Source organism: Barbatula barbatula (genome assembly GCF_947034865.1).
Source record: "Barbatula barbatula genome assembly, chromosome: 18".
NCBI lineage: Eukaryota > Metazoa > Chordata > Actinopteri > Cypriniformes > Nemacheilidae > Barbatula > Barbatula barbatula.
In genome coordinates, this window is record NC_136781.1 from 21,489,487 (window position 1) to 21,512,576 (window position 23,090).

General features: G+C 41.1%; 2 protein-coding genes across 2 annotated transcripts; both read left to right on the plus strand.

The window, feature by feature from the left end:
* The first annotated feature begins 10,508 nt into the window (after positions 1–10,508).
* Positions 10,509–16,226, plus strand: LOC306907557 (uncharacterized protein). Its single transcript, XM_079479729.1, has 6 exons — positions 10,509–10,770; positions 12,395–12,548; positions 12,688–12,831; positions 13,445–13,741; positions 14,364–14,489; positions 15,797–16,226. Exons 1-6 carry the CDS (start codon positions 10,667–10,669, stop codon positions 16,022–16,024), a joined length of 1,053 nt encoding a protein of 350 aa, XP_079335855.1. The 5' UTR covers positions 10,509–10,666; the 3' UTR covers positions 16,025–16,226.
* Positions 16,227–16,314: 88 nt separating this feature from the next.
* Positions 16,315–19,022, plus strand: LOC306907558 (L-threonyl-[L-threonyl-carrier protein] 4-chlorinase). The gene is made up of 9 exons (XM_079479730.1): positions 16,315–16,403; positions 16,603–16,733; positions 16,814–16,864; positions 17,136–17,296; positions 17,379–17,667; positions 17,758–17,849; positions 18,222–18,361; positions 18,452–18,556; positions 18,665–19,022. Exons 4-9 carry the CDS (start codon positions 17,173–17,175, stop codon positions 18,755–18,757), a joined length of 843 nt encoding a protein of 280 aa, XP_079335856.1. The 5' UTR covers positions 16,315–16,403; positions 16,603–16,733; positions 16,814–16,864; positions 17,136–17,172; the 3' UTR covers positions 18,758–19,022.
* The last annotated feature ends 4,068 nt before the right edge of the window (positions 19,023–23,090 follow it).

The following is a 23,090-nucleotide window of genomic DNA, read 5'->3' on the forward strand; positions in this document are numbered from 1 at the left end:
GACAGGTGGAGCTGTGGTTGGAGGATGAATGAGCCCTGAAATACTGCTTACAAAAGAAGAGTAACCAGACTACATAAATGCAGAAGCATGCGTTGTTATTCTCTACAATGCTGATTGGCTGAAAATGTTTACATGGCCAATTTTAGTTCACTTAGGGTATATTGCTATAATGTGTGTGATAGCAGGTCACCACCTCATTTAGTAAATATTTCTGGTTTCGCGAAGTCCTGTCCATTATCTAATAGAACTACACAGGTCCAACACTGTATGGCAGACATTAGATTCTAGCATTTCTATACTGCTGTGGTGCAAGAAGTTACAACCATTCTGTTCTCATTTTCACAGGTCTAACTACACTATCACCCACAATATTACAAAAGCACTGGTTCAGAATATATATATATATCGTTTAAAATAAAAAGAATTGTTTGTTTTAACTGCCTGTCTTGGAAAAGCAAGTATGTTGGCTTGGGTATCGTTTTCAAGCGATTCCAATTTCGATTCTGCTTATCTTTTCCACAGTTGAAGTAAAACATTTAGATATCAACCTGTATGATCCTTTAGCCTGCTAATTGACTGGATTACAAAAATATATTTATGAGCACCAATTATTGTATATAAATACAGTATACACATACACATGTTTTGTCTGATTTATTTCAATTTGTGTTACCAATACCATTCCTTGACTACATCATGATAAAACTGAACATTTCTGAAAATTCACACACAGGCATTGATAAGAGGAATTATAATTTTAATTACAAGTATCCAATTCCTTTCCATTCCGATTCCCAAACAATTCCGATGTTTGATTCCCAACCCTAGCTGTCACCTGGTCTTGAAGGGCCCTCAATCTTGTATGATCCCGTGGAGTTCATTGATCTCTTTTAACGACAGCCATGACATCATCTGTTCTTCCACAGATTAATGGCACTCTGATAAGTGATGATATCGCTCTGCACTAAGATTGAATGGAATCGTGGGAATGGAGCAATGGGAGGCATTGTGGGAGTCAGGCTCTTTACTTGTGCTGGTTACAACACTCGTGTCTAAGCCTCCAGGGATTCGTATTAAGCTCTCTCAGCTCTGAGCTTCACCGTATCATGACCTCGGGTGGCGCAACCCTGACCGGCCTAAGCAAGTCACGGGTGAGCACTGCCGCAAATCATGATCTCCCAAAAAAGTGAGGCAGCTCTTGAATAAGGGCAAGGGATCTTACCAATGGCTGTCACAGGCTGGGGGGCCTTCCTACTCTAGATAGGAGATGGCCACCTGGAACCGTGAGGGACACTGGGGAGTGCAGGAACTTCGAGAGACGAGGCCACATCCTACCGACAGGGAGGTGATATGTGGAAATTACACACACGGTCTCACCAAATGGGGAGAACTCATGGGAGAATGGTGCATGACCCCAACAGGCATACATAAAACAGTGGAGTCCACCGGGGGGAGGTAACAGGTTCACCAGTGGGGAACCAAGAGTAAGGAATACGTCAGACGGGACAACCCAATGGGGAAAAAGAGCGCACTGACTCGCCTGGAGAAGGCAGGCCGTCGCAAAAGTATTGGGTGTAGCCCAACCCGCAGCTTCTACTCAGTGCACCTATCTCTGTTAGGAGACAGCTCTTCCCTGTGCCCTGCACTGACATGCTCGGGTCTCGAGTGAGGGAGGATCGAGACATGAAAGTACATGTCCTCTTGGTTTATAGCCACGAACCAATCCTGATGTCAGACGGACCTCAGGACGTGCCTCTGTGTCGACATTCTGAACGGAAGCCTGAAGAGCTTATTTCAAAGAGCACAGCCCCAAGATGGACACAGCCCCCACACTTTCTTTCTGGACGATGAAGAACCCAGAGGACATCTCTGTCAGACTCGACCCCTTTCGCCAGAGGGGTGGCACATTGACCCGAAGCACGGGAGTATTCCTGCCTTGAACCGAGGAAATGGAATGCACCGAAACCTGGGCGGGCATCTGGCGAACTGGATCACACGGACGGATCCTCCTCGCTAGCCAACTGGACAGGCTGGGGAGCAGAGTCCGCACCCCAGGAACCACAAGTGTCAAATAACTTATACGCTTTGGAAGGGTTGGTCGGTCCCTCCAGGTGGCAGCTGTCTGCGGGCACAGGTGTGCCGTGACTGCACGATCAACCTGGGGTACATCAACACATCCCTAGCTGCCAATGTAAAGGAAAGTCAAGGCAGAAAAGTGGGCGTTCCTGTCTTCATGAGCTGGTCATGCACATCCGGAAGAGAGGTACGGGGTACCAATATAACCGCGGTTGTTTAAAACTCATACTCGTCAGCCCTATGGGCTGGTCAGTGCCACCCATCGGAAACGCGTATTGGGTTATGAACGGTCCACGCCTTTGGCGTCAGTTTACACAGCAAGCCGTGACCGCTACACCTCGTACGAGTCGATCGCATCCAATGTAACAGTGGTGAGATATGTCAGGGACATGTCCATGCTGTAGGAAATTTACAGCTCTTTTAGACACCCATGTCCCATGTCTTCTGTGTATTTTAAGGGTCAGACGAGTGATCGCTCAGTCAGACGCCGCCAGCCAACGAAGCCGCGCAAGAGACCTCCCTCTCTACAGTACAGAACCTGGGACCACACCTCCGAGGCACGCAGGAGCGCCGTTCCCCGTATTTTTCCTGCTCCCTTGGTGCATTCAATAAACGTTACCCTCCGTGGGTTGTGTCTAGCAATCTTTTTGTGTACGTGTCGTTACTTTGCTCGCTACACCTTTTAAAAAGAACAAAATGAGTTGATAATAGATCAAACCCCATCTGTTGGTTCAACAAAACTTGTAGAGACCAACAGAAAGGGAACTGCCATTGTTCTGTTTCCAATGTTCTTCAAAATATGATGAGGACCTCCTCATCTGGCCTGTCAATCATAGAGCAATAAAGTTAAACTCATATGGAGAGGGGCTTGTGAAGGTGGACTAACGCAGAGTAGAGCTATAGAATGAAGCTGCCAGAGTCATTTGTTGGTGAAGCAATTCCCCTCACCTGTCTCTGTGTGAAATAGGATTTACTTTGGCTTCCAATCAGTTGATTAAAAGCATTGACTGGTCTGTCAAGATTCTAAGAGTGAGATACCAGACTCTTGCATCACTTGAAGATGAACAAACTGCAGTGAAAAAGATGCATAAGAGAACAATCACTTGATGAACCTCAAGAATCCCAAATTCCTTTAAACTATCAGAAATGTTTCATCCAGAGACAATTTTCAAATCTTAACCAATTTTAAAACCATGGGAGACCACGGACACAAGGACCTTAAACAATGGCACACACCAGACGATATGGTCAGACAACACACCCGCTGTAGTAATGATTCACAGTGGTAGGGTCCAGGAGAGTCACAGAAACTCACAGTGTGATCAAACGTGACTTCAGAAGAGAAACTATTATGAAGGCCAATCAACATGTACCGTCTCTAAAGCCCAACTACTTACTGAAATCATCTGAAAGTCACATACCATCTTAAGGTCTCTTAAGAAGAGTCTAAAAATGTTTTGATCCGGTTGTCTGGACAAATTGTTGAACATTTTGATACGGACTCTCTATTTTGTCATTTTATATTTTAAAACTTAAAGGGACGTACACAAGTAATTCTGAAGAGAAAATTCTGAATCGTCCTGTAATGAATAAATGGAACTGAAATGACACTATACTTTCACAATTAAATGACAAAAAGGGGTTGTCCGATTACATCATGGTTCAGCATTTTGTCACTGTGGACAAACCGCTTCAGAAAATTAACATTAGGGTTTAATCTAGAATCTAAAAAATACATTGTGGCAAAAAAGTGAAATGAAACCAACAAAATGCTGCTGAAAACGTCAGTTTGACTTTTTTAGATAGACATACTGTAGTTCATTCTAAGATGATAAAACCAAAACACCTCTGAAGACTATGTATATTATATTGCATTTCTGTCAATAGATCCTCCTTAATCTTCCACATAAACACAAGATCAAACAAGAAACACAGAAAACAGAAGGCTATAAATACCCATATAATGATGAACAAAACTAGACATGTAACCTTAACCAATGAGACCAATTCTAAACAGGAAGAGTAAAACTGGGAACAGAATGAAGGGGTCTATGTGTCTCTATCAGCACTCTGTAGTGCAGTGGTGTTCACAGGTTCTGACACTCGGACACTGTTCACTTATTTTCCTATGACTTGACTGCTTAACCTCACCAATAGTATTTATCAATCAAAGACAGAACTCAGTACCCAGCAACATTACTTACAGTTTGAAAAACACTTTGATTATTCTTTATCATATCTGTGTGTAGTGATGTAGCCTGGACGAGAGCCGGGATACGAGACCGGTGCACGTACAGCTGACGCTTGTTATCACTCCCTCACCGGCATCGAATCCCGGCTCTTGTTCCGCCTACATCACTACACTGTGCAATGATATACATGTATTTAAATTAATTAAATGACTTCAGAAAATGTCATGTGATTTTTGGTAAGGGAACATGGTAAGGGTTCTGGCGTTGCATCGTTGGAATTTCTAGGGGACGAATGTTTCAGTGTACTGGAAGAATTTTGTGAATGAGACGTAGTCCTATGTGCCAAAAACAGGCCAAATGTGACAATTACTGTATATTCAGAATGAGATCCACATACTTGGTAATTTAGGACGAAGCTGAATAGATAGAATAATTTAGAGAATGCGGGGCGTATTAAAAATCACTCAATTCATGACACAGTTCAGGCTCCACAATCTGCTTTAACACATTATTCAAAATATATATTCATAGAGCAACTTCATCATTATTTATATCTAGAGGATAAAAGAAAATGATGGATGCCATGACCTACCCAGTTAGTTATCAATTCAGAACGCCAAAGCACAGATGCCAATGTGTGTTAGCATTTATCACACCTCATGACCGTACGATTCATCAGTTATCCACACTTGTCCCTTTTCATTTATTCTCTCTTTGCAAGACGCAGAATGTTTCTTACGTAAGCTGCCATTCTGAGGTTCCTCTTTCCAGACGTCAAACGCTCTCTTAATGAGTTTTCCTCGCAGCGGTTTCGGTAGTTGATATGGCCAATAGCTTGACAACCTTTCTCTCTTTCTCCGTGTGAGGTAAACATCAACGTTTTTCACATGAGTACTACTCAAAAAATGATGTACAGTAGAGTAGTGCAGAGCCACAAAGAGAAAGAGACTTCTAGTTTCCGACAGCTGGCCACGTACCTCGCACACCGCTTTCAGAGCAGTTTGCATGCTAATGAAGAGCAGTCAATGAAACTTTAGAAAAGCAGTGTGCTGTGATATTACAAGCCCTGAGAGGAAAAACACTCCCTCGCAAAAGAGCGCCGGTGACCGCTTTTCCAATTACAGTAAAGACCACGACTGAAATCTGTGTCCTTTCTCATTTGAAAATCTTGATCTATAAGAGCTGTCTGTAGCCAGCGGCCGTGGTTCACTGCAGTATGGTAGCTCGATGCTGTGGAAGCTGAAATCAAACCTTTTCTATTTCATCCTCTTCATATGCCACATATTGCAATATGTTTACGAATAGTATAAATAGACTGAGAAGAAGCCTCTGGGCAGGAGGGGGAAACAATTGTCGCCGAAATCTCATTTATATGCCCCACACTGCCACACTAAATGTTTCATTAGCTTTTAGATTATAAATGATTCAGAAAATTCTAGTTTGAATCTCATGGGTTGCCTTTTTTATGAGCGTGTGCATAATCTGGTTAGCTCATATAGAACTTGTTTCCCTGGCTGGTAATAATTCTTCTTTTCAAAAATCTATCCAGTCTGCCTTTCCATAAAACAATAAATACAAATGTGTATTCGATAAAATATGAAAATGAAGTTATGCACGGTTTGATGTGCATGATATCTTAAGTTTGTTTAGAAGAGGTGTGCTTTTACTTTACTGAAGAAAAAGACTCGCATTGAAGAGGTGAATTTTGACTCATGAACACATGATATTTGTAACAGCAACATTTCAAAGAATGGTTTTTTTCATGGTGACTAAAACCGGGTGATATCAATCCTGCGTCGAGGTATTAAAGAGGCCAATTAATGGGGAATTGTAAGTACTTTGTGATTAACTCCAAGGATTAATAAAGATACTGTCACATTAAAACTAAGCTGACCCATTTAGACTCTAACAAAGGAGCATTAGAGTCGAGCGTTCGCAGTGAACTACTGAGATAAATGAAGCTCAGAGAGAACGGCAGAGAACATTTTGTGTTCAGCCGAACAGATAGAAGCTGTCAGGTCATCTGTGCATGTACTCTTAATGTCTGAGGCACGCAGAAGTCTACTTTAAATAAAACACACACACACACACTAAAGAACATCAATGCTGAATATTCTGCAAACACTGATGTGTTTGATTTCACAGCATGCATTTTGAAATGGCATCATGTTTAAGAAGATCCTTACATTGCAGTGATCGGCTATAAGTTGCTATGGGTACACCATTGCATCAATCATCACAACCACTGTTGTCACTCCCGAAGCTTTGCAATTTCACGCAAGTTCATGGCCATTGTTCAAACTCTAAATCCCAACTGGATTACAGGAACACAACAGCAATCCATGACACAACACATTTACTGTTCAATGGAAAACACAGGAGCATGTTAAAACAGAGTAGTCAAGGGTTACATAGACATACCCGGACAAAATTAGGTTAGGATAAGAAAGAACTACAAAAAACTGACAGGACTACAACAGGAAGTGACATCATACACGACAAAACATACGATTTTAAATAAAAGACATGACCACAGCACTTTCATGATTGTGTTTTATTTTGTGGTGGTTTCTTGTGTTGCTGTGTTCACTGTTCATGCAAGTACAAATGAGTCCGTTGTTAGTTTCCATGAATTACCTGTGTATTTATATTCCTGGTTTAGTTCTGCTTCTCTGGTTTAGTCAGTTCTCATTTATGTTTAGGTGTTTAGTTCTCTGAGAATCCCAACCCTTATCATAAAGAAGTATACTTATAGCTAGTGGTGGCAAGATGAAGCCTCATGCTGTATTGAAGCTTTTCGGCCAAGTGGTTCACAAAAGGGTTCATTTCTCGAGGCTTCGTTTGCTCACAATACCAAGAGTGTAAAACAAGCAGATACAGTACAGATGTGCCTGACGGGGTCTTTGAGACATTGTATTTCGTGCCAGTTAAGGCTTAGAAATAATCGATTTCCACACACTAATATATTTATATGAATATAATGTGTGTATGTTCAGGTGGTATATATTGATTGTATAACATATCTGTGAAAAAAACATTGGCTTCAAATGAATGGGGCTATCAAATGTGTGTACATAAATGATTTGGTCATAATAGGCAGAAGGGGCATTATTATTATTATTATTCTAAAAGTGTCTGGGGTTAACTGGGCAGAGGGCAGTGAATGTGCTTGTGTAACTTGGTTTATATAGCTGTTAAACTGTCGCGGCAAGATTCGACCCTCTTACTGAACCACTCAGGCGGAAGATACGCCTGAAAGCTTCCAGGATTTCTCGACACGTGCTCCAAAGCCTCGGCACAGAACGAACATCTACTTATATCACACTTGAATATACGTATTTCTGATAAGGGATAAACTGTTACAAACAAAGAACGTGAAAACCTGGCAACTTTAGTTTATTTGTATTTTATTTATACATTTGTGGTAACACTTTATATTAATGGAGTAGTTCACTATAAAATTTTAATTTCACTCAACCACATGTCATATAAGCCACCAGTGTGTTTATTTCTTCTGTCGAAAACAAAATGAGACTTATGAGGAAAGCTTTCCAGTGTTCTTCTCCATATAATGCCTACATTCAAAAGGCTCTGCATGACACGTAACGGTGTTGTCTAGCAATACAATTGGTCATTTTCCAAAAAAACTAAAAATGATATTCTTGTTAAACATAATATATGGCTTGCTCTGCCTCGGAATGCCTCCATGATGCGCGTCCATGACTTCACGGACTCTGTAATCAAGTTGGAAGTTCCCACCCAGTGTTTACAAGTTTGGAGTTAAAAGACTGTTCCCAAGTCATTGTGCAAGATTATCGTTTCAAATGGTCAGTTCATGTGCAGGTCAGAAATGTTTCAATCTTTGGAAATCTACATCAAGCATGCAAGGAGCTCTCTTCCGCCACCAGCCCATTTGTTTGGGACTAAAGCCAAAATTGAACAAAAACTTGTGTTTAATTGTGTCTAAAACTGAAGTCACTAATTAACTCAAGGTTTATTGTATAATTATACAAAATACGTATCACATCAGATGTTATAAAAAAAAACAAGATCTCATACAAGTACCTTTCTTGCAATCACATCTCGGATATTGTGGGCCTTTGCGTGTATTCATTTTGTTGACAGATTTCTTTAAGACAATCCCCCATTCTTGTCATACAACCACCACCAGCAATTTAATGTCGTTCCCACAGTTGTGGCCTTGACCGGTCTTGAAATAAAATCCAGAGACCACTAATAAAATGGCACTACATGTTACCTGTTGTTTGGTCATACTTACCTGTGGAGGTTACCTGTTGTTTGGATTTTAACATGTCACCTGTTCCTCCGTTCACCCCTGCAATAAACCAGTCAACTTCAGCTCTCTGTGTGGCATCGTCCATCAGCCTATAACTGTTACAGTTTGCTGCATTTATTAGCAGCATCAGCTTTGACAATCTAACTCATACAGCACAACCCACCTACTAAAACAATAAATGAATTTATGGGTGATAACATTTGGTGTTACGTTTGGACTCATTCAGCGGGAAGCTGAAGCTGGAGGTGGTTTGGAAAGAAGAGGGAATATTATCAACAGAACTTGTATATACAAAGAGTTTATGTGTTTGTCTGGGCTGTTATTCCGAAACGCAGCCAGAAACAACGAACATTGACAGTTCTTTTTATTCCCTGATGTGAAAACACAACTAAACAATTGAAGTAATTCAAATTTGAATTATATCTTGCATTTTCATATGTATGAACAACAGTGTGTGCTTGTTAATTGTGATGCTGTATCGTTATTCCTGCAGGACACCAGTGATAGCTGTTAACTGTCACAGCATAGAAAGGTTTACAGAGACTGGATTTTGGCTGCCTAGTATAAAACAAATGCCCAGTGCCATCAGATAAAAGTACCTTCTGTCCAGATGGATATCACAGGAACATCTGCAGCGAGGCTTCACTTCAAGGTTCTGCAGTTGCTCCAGCGTCATGTCACGTGACCATTGTTCTGCCCGACCTGTATCTGTTATACTCAACATGACTTTGAGTCCGTATCGTTTACAAAACGACGGCCCTAAGCCATACTAACTAAGCAAATATCCACTAAAAGGTGTGCACATCCAAGAAGCAAACATCTCAACGGGGGTTCTCAACCACAACAAAAAACCTACAAATGAATGAAAAGTGGTAATACGCGGTTGTGCTCTTGACCCAGGCTTACACTTTTTTTAATCAAAGATTCTATTTGAACACATTTTTGTTGTTGTTTTGAGCTTTTAATCTTTCAGACTGGGTCTGATGCAGCAGTCAGCAGAACACAGTTAACCAACAGACCATCATTCTCATCCTTCACGTATGTTCCGTTTCAGAAACAAATCAGTCCATTTCACCATGTCATTTATCCCTGGTCCTTGATAGCGTTTTGGGTCAATAATGCCATTGCTTTAACAATCTCTCTAGAAACTAGCGCTAATGCTCGAACTAATGCTGGACTCAGCAATACACTGACTGACATGATGATAATGAATGAAGGAAACAGAACCGGAGCCGTCATCTGGTCAGTCCGCCGGGCGTGTGCTGTAAATACTGATGGACTGAAAGAAACGCTACACTGTCTTTCAAACATTAGTGTGCTTTGTTATTGGGATTCGTTAACAAACAGTTAAGGTCAAGTCGGTCAAGTTGCATTATGGGATAGAGTACTGTATTCTGAGACACGCTGTCCTACTAAATCGTGCATTCAATAAAAACAATAACCTTTATATTAAAATATCACACATGTGACAATAAGTGGGAGAGTGTGTTGATGAGTAAAATATATTTATTTTTGTAACAATAACCAAATTCACTATAGTGTTTTGGTGAAACTATGATACATTGGTACATCTTGTGACTGGAACACGACAAAAGACACTCTGATGTAGGCCGTCACCCACCCATGTCCTGACAGTCAGATTTTGTGGTTTGGTTTTTAACAGTACAAGCCCAAAGAGAACAGATGATTCTACAGCGGAAATTCCCCACCGTGACATCACTTCCCTGTTTAACTGCTCGCTACAATAATCCATACAAAACATCATAACGTCAGTCTTTCTGTATGAAATCATTCTCACAAATAATAAATAATGTCATCGTGATGAAACTAAAGTATTTATGCTTTACATGGCATTGTTATGAGTTTGTGAGGACGGTAGCAGTGAAGTGTTATAACAGTGGGTTGTTTACTGTTGTGACACGTTCAGTTTTACTTCCTACTTTGTGATGTCTTGCATGTCAATGAAGGGGTTTATATGTGAACTTTCGCTCCGGTGTTTACCGTAGTGTGTAAAAGTCACTACACGCTTTACTTGTTCTGTCGTTTGTATTTGGGGCGAAGTAGATTAAGAACTGAAGTGATAATCTGATTTTAAAGAGTCATGGATGAAAGTTCACCGTCTTCACTATCAGAAGAGGAGTCTTCAAGAAAAGATAGTTTTTTACCCGAGGAGTCGAGTGAACCCAAGGCAACGGAGTCTTCAGAGTAAGTGTTATTTGGTCATTTCAATATTCTCCAAAATTACTTACAACCGAAACCACTGAAACATGGCAGTTGAAATAATAAAACATACAATTTGTTAAGACAGAAAATTATTATAATAAAGAACGGTGTTCTCTACCTTGGACATAACATAATTTTGACAGGATGTATTTATTTATGTATTAGATTTTTTTTAAACAATTGGATGTGTACTAGATGTTCTCAAATGATAAAAACATGATTGACAGAATATTCATGTATAATAAAAATGAAGAAATAGTGGAAAAAAAGAAGTGTCCAGGACTGATACTCTCATTCTCGTTTATTAAAGACTGTTTAAACACACACAAAGATATTTACATTAAGTTAGATTTTCTGTGAAGAAACACATATGCTAGTAATGGCTAACAAGTTAACAAATTACTTTATATTTTAAAAGTATTATGTTAAAAACTGTCACACCGTGTAGACAACTTTTTGCCCTCTCATAACCGATACAGGTAGATTTCCACATTTAAAGAAATGTTGGGTTTAAGTGCATGTTATAACAGCTAAGTGCATTGTGGCAGCAGGGGCGGGTCAAGAAATGGTTCTGGTGGGGGGAAACAACAATTAATCTGGGGGGGCCGCTCAAAAGTAACAAAAGTGAAAGCTGCCAGAAGTGGGCGATCACTTCAATTGATATTGTAGAGTTACACACGATTTGATTTCATTGCTTGCTTTTCTTGGCCACATTAAATCTTCTGGGTGTACTCTTACCAAGTGGTAACACACAGAACACTAGCATGTTTGCTGTACAGAGTTAGCAAGAGGTTAGTGCTTCTAGCTCTGTACAGTGAACATAGCAGTGTTCTGTATAGTAATCAGTTTTAAGCACCACTTAAATTTTTACAATGCAACAATAATATCCTTTAATAATAATAATATTAAAAAATATATATATATATATACTTAAAAATAGAATTCCCTCCGTTCCCTCACGGCTCTTGTCCCGCCCCGCTCATAACAGATGAGATATACTGTAGATAACATTAACCTATGCACTGAACACTGTAAGACTTCTAAAGACTATTCTTATCAAAATAAATCTTCAAAACTGGTCATCATTTCTTCAGGTCCTTATAAATGGCTAGTGATTGGCAAAACAAACACACACTTTATTAACACACATCATTTAAATCTACACGTGATGTGTTCAGGGGAAACATCTCGTGTCTCACACGATACGGGTCAATAGGAACTGAAAGTCACCTCAAATCTACCCAGCTGCTTCCTACCTGTAGTTGTGGATGTTCATTGTGTGTTTGTGTGTTAACTTCAGGTTATCTGTTTGTAGTGTCTCTGTAGCGTTGTGCTATGCTCTGACAGAGCTGTTCATATTTTGAGTTTGTTGTGGGGTTCATCAGGCTAATATGAAAACAACAACAGCCATGTTGGAAGTCGCCAACATAAGAGGATAACAAACTCTGTGTACGGGCGCACGCGCGTGTGTGTGTTTGGTTATAGATGTAATGTCCTGCACATGTTCGTGTGATGATTAGCTTTAGAGGATACATCATGAGTCTAATAAAAAGATCTATGGAAGTCAATAATTAGTAAATAATAAAGTCAATTGTGTGTGTTGTAGGCCGGTGGAGGACACGGCACAGGTTGGGGAGTCGCTGGTCAGTGGAGAGGAGCAGTTGAGTCTCATCACAGAAAGCATGTCCATCACCTCCTCTGATGAAGAGAAGCTTCAACTCCTTAACAAAAACACTGAGCTCAGGCGAATCAACAAAGAGGTAGAAAAAGTTTATCAAGAAAAATAAAGATAACAAACGCACGCAAACAGGAAAGAGGATGTCACACTTGTGTAAAAAAGTTCCCAGCGTGATATAAAAGCATACGTGTGTTTCGTGTGTGTGTGTGTGTGTGTTTTAGCTGATGAAGCTGAATGAGGAGTGGGATCACGTCTATCACAGCACGAGCGTTGGTCTTCAGCAGCGTGTTTCAGCTCTTGAGGAGGAGAGTTCAGCTCTGAAGAAGCTCAACAGCAGACTGCTCCTCAAAGTGGAACATGAGCAGGTATATTAGTTATTACATCACACTTACTGTATGGTTCAATTCATGTTGAACAGCGCGTATGGCATGATCATGAAGCAATTCATCTCTATAGTTTTTTCTTGTTCTTTGTGGTTCAAAACCACAGAAACCAAACAGCCTCAAATGCCAAATGGATAGAGAAGAAATAATATACATGTCATGAGTGTATACTGTATACATATAAATGTTAAATATCAGTGAAGCAGTAGTGACCTCTACTGCCAAACTCAGATACAACTGGATAGAAAAAATCCAAGGAATGACGCAGATTCTCTACTCGATACATCAAAAGTCATCAGATCGAAAGATGGTTGTTTGGTGCCATTGTTGGTTAAAACTAGTGATGTGTACTTCTATACCTTTGTGAATTAAAAGAGTGAAAAAGTCAGAGGTCATGTGTGATTGCAAAGCATCTCCCAAATGTTGTTAAATATCCTTTTATGATGTTGGTCTTTCAAACTCTGTGGTGTCGATGGAAACGTTTGAATTGGTTTCATATGTATGCTTATTCCTGGAAGGTTGTGATGTGATATTGATATTGTAGACCTATACTGGCTCAGCACATGAGCAGGACATGACGTGTGTTTGTGTATAGAACAAGAGGGAGTATTACGAGCACACATTGATGCAAGAGCTGAAGAAGAATCAGCATCTTCAGGACTACATCAGACTGCTGGAGAGCCGCATGCACCAGACAGACCTCAGCGGCACCTCTGATCTTCATCTACGCCACCGTACCACTAAACCGTCTGTTGAGGTACGATCCACTTCTGGACTTTCTGCAGGTGTAAAGTCTGTCTGCAGACTGTCTGGGACGGCAGCAGAGAGCGAGATGGATGCTGTGAGAGAGGTACAGGATCTAAAAGAGCAGCTGGAGGCGCTGCGGTGTCAGGTGGGTTTTCAGAGACTACAGAGAATGTGTGCACATGAGCATATTTCAGTCCTTTGTGAATACAGTGAGTAAACAGCATTCCCTAGTGGATGTTAAAGGTACTACATTATTCATTTGTTCTTTTAAATTAACATGTATGCATTTGACAAACGCTTTCATCCAAAGCGACTTACATTGCATTATACTATACCAATCTTGTGAACTACAGATTGAAGTAGCTCTTGGCCTTCACAGTTTTAAGGGTTGTTTTGCAATAATGTTAAAACATATGTCTTCAGTGTTTTTTTTGTGTATACAGATGATTGTTTTAAAAATGTGTAAAATGTTTTTTAGAATGTTATCATGTTTTAATTATGTTTTAATGTGTTAGTTGGGTGACTAAACGAACCAACTGCAGTTTGATTGATAGAAATCGATTTTTGAACCAAACTCCTCATATCTATATTCTGTATATATATATATATATATAGGTAGTGTTTAAGCAGAACTTGAACGGAGGGATAAATCTCATATTTATATTTTACCCCAAACTCAAAATATTTTTTTTAAAAAGGTGTAGAATTAAGTACAATTGTATATGTCTCCTAAAATGAATTGATCAATTGTGTCTATCCCACCACAGACTAAGATTTATGAGGCGGATTATAAAAGCGAGCATAAGGACCATGAGCGGATGCTGCAGGAGAATAAGAGACTGCGGCGGAGAGAAGGAGAGATGCGACAGCAGATGGGTCTTCTGCAGGAGCAGGTGAGCATTAAAGCCTCCTTCCTGTATGACGGACTCATACCACTGGGTGGCAGACGTTACTAGATCATCATCTATTGCCCTTGATTTCCTCCCAGTGCGCTTGACAAACTGAACATTTTTTTGAGGGTTTTTTGTGTTCAAATCCTTTCCTTGTTTGACTACGAGTAAATCATTAGTGGGTTGGCATTGTGAGTTTGAACCTCAGCTATTTCACTTCTGACGTCATTAAATTGTCATTTGATTAAGAAAATGAATATCAACTGCTCATTTCTGCTATTTCATTTTGTGCCACTTACACCTATACACTTCATTTTATCTTTTATTATATTTTATCTGGTCGAAGGTATGCAGAATAATAGACATTCAATCAAACAATATGAATAGAAAATGTCTAAAGCTCAGTCGATTTGTTGTGACACAAACTGATCACATGTTTGCCAAATAATGTAAAAAATGTTTTATTTTCCACTGTATTGTCTGTTTTAGCCGTATTAATGCCAGTGCATATAACTCCCTGTTGGGATGTTGCCATTGTGTAATCATTGTCTGGTCATCTGAGATACAAAACGCTGATTCACAAAAGGAAATGCTTTTGTAAACTAAGTGAAACTAACCGTGGCAGCTTTTCTTTCGAAGGAAGTCACTAAAAATAGACTTAATAAAAGAATGATAAAAGTAGACTGCATCATTAAACTATTAAAAGAATGTGTTTGGAAAAAAGACATCACACCACAGTAACTCTTCCGGTTATGACTGAAGACAGGTTAAAATAAAGGGATGAATAATAAACCATTAAGCACAAGTAATTCATGAAATTAAAATGTTTTGGTGATAATTTGAGTGCAGTGTGTAATATTTGTGTGTTACTGTACAACAGAAAGGGTTCACAATCAATCCTATTCAGCTTGGTTGAGATGTTGTGATGTGAATGTTATGCAGCAGTACCAGAAGAATACAACAGGTCATTTTTGGTCATATGATCCTACAGATTAAATGTGGGTTCTTCACCTTGATGCCATAGAAGAACCATTTACTCTCTTACTTTTTGATCATCTAAAGAACCTTTTCCACTATAAAGAGTTTTCTATAGAACTGATTTCTTTGCGTTTGGGCTCTATGAAGCCAGACCATAGCTGACCATGGCAAACATTTTTCCAACTAAACTTATGTATATGCCAATTTGTTTAGTCTTTGTTTACATCCAAACATAAAAAAATAACTTCTCAGAAAATAAAAGAACAATTATAATATAGGATTTATTGAACATCAAACAGCTTACATAAATGGAAAATCTCTGTTTCTTTCAGCTTAAGGTGTATGAGGATGACTTTCAGAAGGAGCGTTCAGACAAGCGGATTCTCCAGAGACTGCTGATGAATAAATCACCTGCCGTGAAAGATCCCATCCTGGTGCATCGCTGTAATAATGATCAGGACACGTCCAGAGCAGACAGAAGAAAACACGAAGAAGAACGACGGGCCGGATACGTCTGTCCTAAACACTTTGAACATCACGGACAACTGAACTTCTCCTGAACAAAAACGAATTTCCCCCAAATCAATAATACAGCAAAAAATCTTGCTTTATTAACTAAGATATTTATTTTATATTTTTTGTTGTTTTCATTGGATGTATTATTATCGGAGAATAGTTGTTTTTTTAATATTCTGTGATATGTTACATTAATAAATGGACATAAATAAATGAATAAATGAGGAAGTCCCAGAATCAGTTAACTGAAAACCGCTCACGTTACTCAAACACATATACATTTCACAATGTTTTTTAGATCAGATTAAAATAATTGAAGTTTAAGTTTGTGTTTAACAGTGCTGACAACATAAAACTCCAACAATACATATCAATGAATGAATGAGGAAATACAAAAACCAATGACTTAAATGTCTTCTCAAGGTAAACCACCTCTGGCTCAATGTCTGTACGTGTATAAATGACCAACTGTTCATTTATCTAAAGCATATAATCACATAGGTTTAGGTGGTTTCAAAAATATGTTTGTATTACTAAGAGGAAAGACATGAAGAAGTTCTCTCCGCTTTGACTATAAGGAAAGACTTTGAGAAAAGTTATAAAAATAAACCCTTTGTTCCAGGAATGTCAAATACATATGTCATGATATTTAGTCAAAGGAGGAGCCAAATCCTAAAAGTAATATAAATAAACCGAATGTGGCATCTTACAGAACCATTTATATGAAAGCAACAGCCGAGCAGAAGTGAACAGGTATGATGGATTGATGTTAAGATTAAATATGATTCTGAGCTTCTTTATTTGAAGTTGGTCTTTATCTTCTTTTCCTACAGCTTTGAACACGGATCAGTCTTGACTCAGTCCAGATAACTTTATAAACTCGGGTAAGCTGTGTGACTGAATAAACTTGTGTATTTGTGCATGGCAGCCCCTCCGTGAGAACTCTCATCGACGCCCTCCATCCGTTTACCTCATTTAGATGTTTTTCCAGTTAAATTGCTCATGAAGAAAGCTTCTGTAAAACTCTGTGTTCCTGCCAAAACAACTTAGAATACATTTCTGCTGTCTTGAATAAGCTGAGAGGATAGGTCGGAAAATGAAAGGTCAGATTCAGAGTGTGAACACGAAGGCTATAAAGACACTTTCTCTCTTCAGCAGCAAATAAAACAGAAAGAGCCGTGCACCTTTAGACATGACCACAGCAGAAGTTCAGGCCCTGTACGAGCAGCAGGGATATCTGTCGGCTCTTCCCATCCTGAGTCCTGAAGAGCTTCAGCGCGCCCGAGACGCTTTCGCTGAGCTGGAGAGAAAACACGGTGAGTGCAGCATCATTTACAAGGCTCCATCTGGACAATTATTATAGCTAAAATCAAACTACTGCATTCAACTCTCTAACAGGTGAAGACTACACCGCGTACAGTCTTCATAACATTCATATGGAGTACGAGTGGGTGAGCGCTCTCGCCAAGCACCCTCGGCTTCTCGAGGTGGTCACGGCAGCCCTGGGGCCCGATGTCATCCTGCTCGACTCCAGATTCATCTGTAAATATCCAGTGCGTAACAAGCAACAGAACAATGATGTCATCCCTTACAACCAATCAGGGAACAGCTGTGAAGAGAAGACGGAAGGAAATGTGAACGAGGAGGAAGACGGCCTTCCGTTCGTGGCCTGGCATCAGGACATGAAGTAAGAACAATGTCACATAATGACGTAACATGGGGATGTTGTGCTTTTCTGTTGGCTTAGTTAGCAGAACGTGTGAATGTTGGTTTGCAGGTACTGGGGTTTTGACGGAGGTCCAGTTTTGTCAGTCTGGCTGGCCCTGGATGATTCACTCGAGGACAACGGAGCCCTGCAGGTTATCCCAGGTGCTTTACATCGTATTCATAAATGAAAAGAAAAATGAGTTCTTGTTTATCCATGTTTATCGTGCTTCAGATCATCGAATCAGCTTAACAGATATACAACAGTACACAATAACCTCGATGTTTAAATGCCCAGAATACTGTTAGTTTACGTCAGCTATTCCCGTTAACGTAAAAAATCACAGCTGAGCTTCTAGATTTCTGAGCTTCTAGAAGTTAGTAGCCTAGTAGTTACATTTATTATTTCCAAACTGTTTACAATGTTATTTTCAGTTGAGAAGCACATATGTCAGATCTCATGGGCCTGGTTTGTGCTTTATTTTTGGCTGGGTTTTAGTTCTGTCTAATGTCTGAAGTTTTGTGTTTATCCAACAGAGAGTCACCACTCTGGTCTTCTGCCTCATCATCAGTCCAACCGATCCGGCAACATGTTGAGTGTCAATCAAGAAATCCCAGAAGAGCTGGTGGAGACTGAGAAAGCCGTCTTATGTCCCCTGTTAGCTGGTCAGATGTCGGTGAGTCTATGTGTTTCATAACTCCAGACATTCAGTACACCTACACGCAATGTCCAAACACTCATTGTTTTCAGGGTTGTTTTTGTCTAGATCCACGATGGACTTCTGGTTCATGCCAGTGATCCTAACACGTCCAGTAGGCGGCGCTGTGGATATGTCCTCCGTTACGTCCCCACATATACTTATCCGATCCAGGTAAACATCTCTCCCATTAAAAAAACAACGAGGACATTCCACACACAAGACATTGTGTATTTATCTGTAAACACTGCTGAGGATAAAAAACATGTGTTTCTCTGACAGGACCCTGAACGGCCCAGAACTTTCCCTGCTACAGTTCTGGTCAGTGGTGTTGACAAATACAACAACTTCTCCAAACAAAACTCCAGACTGTGACCACTTTACACTAAACTCTCTGTGAACATATGCAATGTATTAAAACATGACGGTCTGTGTCATTTTACTGTATATTATTTTAATGATTTTGAATAATACGTAATTTTTCTTGACTATCAATATGGCATTTATAGTGGTATTCATTGTGTATCTATTCTTTTTCAGAAATCAAAAGCGATGAATGATTTGATTTTAAATAGAAGTGACTATGTTCGTAACTTGTACTTGATTTATTTAAAAACTCAATAAAGTCCTCATCACTCTCACTTCTGGTTATTTGATGATTCATTTGCACCCTATTCGGCACAAAACATTCATACACATGTTAAGACATTGCATTTAAAATATAATATTTATGATTCAAATCATGTAGATTAAGGACTTTAACACAAAATAAAAAATAGTCAAGTTAAAGAGACTAAGAATTACAGTTTTTTCATGTCCAGGTGGAGATTTCCCACAGTTCCCTATCAAAAGAACAGTCTTTGTTCGACCGGTGAAGCACGTGTGTCAAACACGGCAAAATATTTTGGCTTTAAATAACCTTGGCAGGTGACGTGAGTAATTACACCAGCACCTGCAGGTTATAAATACACGTGGCACGAACGTGTCTTCAGGTTCTATTGTCTTCAAGGACCACTTTGTTTGCTTGTACATCTGTTTTGTGAGGGAGAAGTCTCCCGCTTGTTTTGTTTCAGCGATTGCAAATGGATTGCAAAATATCGGTGACAGGGCCAAGGGTTAGGAGCAGACACCAGAAAACACCAAGAGGCGGACAACAAGGATGAGTTTAAAAGGTACGTTTTTATTAAGCTAAAAGGGATAAAAAGCAGGGGTGGGGATGCTCGTGGCTGTAGCGTGGACGCAATGAAGAAGAGGGGGGTGCTGGTAGGTACTTTTCCGTCCTTCAGGTAAGTATATTCCTCTCTAGGTGGGCCTGTGGCTGTAGCGTTGATGAAGTGAGGAGGGGGGGGGGTGCCGGTAGGTACTTTTCCGTTCTTCAGGTAAGTATATTCCTCTCTAGGTAGGCTCGTGGGACAGACCGGGACTTCCCTCGTCGTCAGACTCGTGGAATAACTCGTGGCGCAGGCAGCTTCCGGGCTCGGTTTCATTGACGTGCTCGCAGAGCCACCATTCAACTCTTCGCAATAGCTCCCTCTTTGCTCTCTGCAAGGGACGGACAATTCGACAGTGAGGCGGACAGTAGTAGGTGAGACAGAAAACGGTGTACTTTACCAGCCTTCGCTCTCGTTCTGGGTGTAATGGAACGGCATCGTCAGAAGAATGGTAAGGCTGGACTTTTGTTGATGTGGGATACAGTGCTCGTGGCTTGTGGCAACAACGGTGCGTTGAGTTGTCCTTCCTCCTCTACACCATGCACACGATCTTTAGGGACCTGGAAACAACTACGGGGACAGTTCAATTTGAAAGCATCTTCAAAGTTATGGACCAGTTTCATCCATCAGAGACTTAGAGAAAACGCAGTTGTTTGATCTCACCACACTTGTGCATAAATCACTCTTGTAAATCCTCACACGTGTTGGTTTCACTCTTTCAGACACTGCAAACTCACTCTATCTTTACAGCGATTAATCAACTCGTTTCTCTCCTCTTCATAGGGTGGATGATCCAAAGGATAGTGGTTTTAGAAGATAAACCCGAACTCCATGATCTCCCCAGCTGGTACAGTTACTGTTCCTCACTCGCCACTCACTGCCGCAGCCGCTACTATAATCCACTAGAGCGCTTCACAACTGCCCGAACATTCTCTTCCCCCTTCCTCCTTACCATGCTTTCAGCCTCTCTCTTTATACTCTCTTTTGTCCGGGCATGTGCTTCAATGAAGCACTAATCATTGGATTCAGCTTGCGCTCATTATAGTCGGCAGCCAGAATGTGTAAACACAGAGCCGGCCCGGTGTCACACCGGCATTTCTTCCCCCTAGCAACGAGTCGAAATCCCTTTGGTTCCCGGTCTGTTCACCCGTTGACACCATTATAGTGAAAACTTGACCGCCGTAGTGGGAAAAACCAGAGAGGGAGACAAGAGGCTCGAGCACTCGGCCAGTACATAGCAAAAATAGGCAAGGGAAAACATTAACAAAAAAAACCCACAGAGAGTCAAGGCTGACGGAGCTACCGTCTACAGTCCCCGGACTTAGATTAAAAGTTCATAAAAGACAGTCCATCTGTCAGGACAAAAAGTTCAAAAAGCAAAACCAGAGGCGGAAGCACTCTGGGCAAGATATCCACACGCTGAGTTGGATAAACAGTTCTGGGGGTCTCACGCCGGGTGGGGTAATCCAATAGTAGAGGTGCCAGAAGTCAGAACGTTTCCTCCGGTAGCTTTACAGGAGAACAGAGAGAGTAAAGCAAGGCTTGGTAACACTCGATCCGTAGAGTCCCTTCGGATTTGACGCACCCACGAAACGACCAGGGTATACACATCTCTGAGAGGACCCAGTAGCATGAGGCAGATCGTGCCCGACATAACACAGAGGAAAACACAGACAACACAGGGAGTGCTAGACCCGGGACCTGACACTTTTTATTTACTTAGCCTAGTTTAGAATAAGAAGAAGGAAAAATATCCCTCCCTGTGAGAGGATCCTCTCCGATGTCGATAAGCATGAGTTCTGCTTTGAATGCTTGGGGGCTGATCATGACGCCCGAGGAATTATGTATCTGCTTTCTCCGCTCGCCTTTTTTAAGTGAGACCGAGCCACCTCTCCCTCGGGTCCACAGTTTTATCTTGCTGTGGCACGGGAGACGGATCCGTCTGCTTCCCCCATGCCTTCACCGAACCGCGACGTCCTCGCGTCTGCTTCTGAAGCGCGCCTCGGCACTTCTTCTGAGCCGGAGGAGGACAAGGCTTCCCTTGTTTCTGCGGAGTTAAAAAGCGACTGCGGTCCTCTCACAACGTGAAGGCGACTGAGGATTTACTCGGGCGGCAACCAAGGCAGTCGACAGGCTTAAACTCGACTGGCCGCAGCAACAAGAGGCCCCCAAGGGATTAAAGCTTGATGACAGATATCTGTCGGGCAAGTATCTCCATGACGAGCTATCTTGTTCATGGCAGAAACCTAATTTCTCCCGTTTCATTGTGGACACGGGGGTACATGGCGACGCCCCGGGTGGAAGAGACACTGGTGAACTCTCTCCCCTGGGACATTGTCGTCCCTGAAAAATCCTTCTCTTCCCACCAAGCCTTGCAGAGTTTACATTAACATTTACATTTAGTTATTTTGCAGACGCTTTTATCCAAAGCGACTTACAGATGAGGAAACATTGGAAGCAATTATAACAACATAGGCAACAAAATACATAAGTGTATCAAACTAGTCCATTAAAGCCTAGCACAGTATACAAAGCTAAGAATAGTGAGGTTAGTATTTCTTATCTTTATTTTTTAAGAAGGAAAGGGAAAAGAATTAGGATAAATCAATCAGAGACGTGTTGACAGAAGAGATGCGTTTTAAGGCATTTTTTAAAGATGGCAACAGAGTCTGCTGGTCTTGTAGCAGAAGATAGATCATTCCACCAATGTGGAACAGATCCAGAGAAGGTACGGGAGAGTGACTTTTTTCCTTTTTGGGATGGTACCACCTTTGCAGACCACAGTGATCTGGCAGGAACATAGATCTAAATTAGCGAGTGGAGATACGATGGTGCGGACCCGGTGGGGGTCTTGTAGGCGAGGAGCATAGCTTTGAACTTTATGCAGACGGCAACAGGGAGCCAGTGTAACCTGATGAAGAGTGGAGTTACATGAGCTCTCTTCGGTTCATTGAAGAACACTCTTGCTGCCGCATTCTGGATCATCTGGAGAGGTTTGATTGTGCAAGCAGGAAGTCCAGCCAGAAGCGCATTGCAATAATCCAGTTTGGACAAGACAAGAGCCTGGACTAGGACTTGCGTAGAGTGCTCCAATGGGAAAGGTCTAATTTTCCTAATGTTGTAGAGGATGAATCTACAGGACCGGGTGGTGCTGGCAACATGACGTGAGGTTAAGCCGATCATCGATTACCACCCCCAGGTTTCTGGCTGTGCTGGACGGTGTGATAGTTGATGAGTCTAGTTGAATGGCAAGGTTGTGGTGAATATTTGCGTTGGCTGGTATCACAAGCAGTTCCATTTTTGCAAGGTTTAGCTGCAGGTGATGATCCTTCATCCAAAGTGAGATGTCACTCAGGCATTCTGCGATGCGAGCAGAGACCGTCGGATCGTCCGGGTCCCACCCTCCAGTGTCGATTAGCCTGCCTCTGTTGTTGTCGACTGGCCCTCGATAAAGCAACACGTGCTCTTTGCCAGGAACGTCGGCACCGGCGGACCAG

Excerpts from the sequence above, each read along its gene's own strand:
- LOC306907557 (XM_079479729.1), top strand. The coding sequence starts at position 10,667 with ATGGATGAAAGTTCACCGTCTTCACTATCAGAAGAGGAGTCTTCAAGA. Across the intron at positions 12,549-12,687 it reads TCAGGCGAATCAACAAAGAG|CTGATGAAGCTGAATGAGGA; the intron begins GTAGAAAAAGTT and ends TGTGTGTTTTAG. Across the intron at positions 14,490-15,796 it reads TGGGTCTTCTGCAGGAGCAG|CTTAAGGTGTATGAGGATGA; the intron begins GTGAGCATTAAA and ends TGTTTCTTTCAG.
- LOC306907558 (XM_079479730.1), top strand. The coding sequence starts at position 17,173 with ATGACCACAGCAGAAGTTCAGGCCCTGTACGAGCAGCAGGGATATCTG. Across the intron at positions 17,850-18,221 it reads AGCCCTGCAGGTTATCCCAG|AGAGTCACCACTCTGGTCTT; the intron begins GTGCTTTACATC and ends TTTATCCAACAG. Across the intron at positions 18,362-18,451 it reads TGTTAGCTGGTCAGATGTCG|ATCCACGATGGACTTCTGGT; the intron begins GTGAGTCTATGT and ends GTTTTTGTCTAG.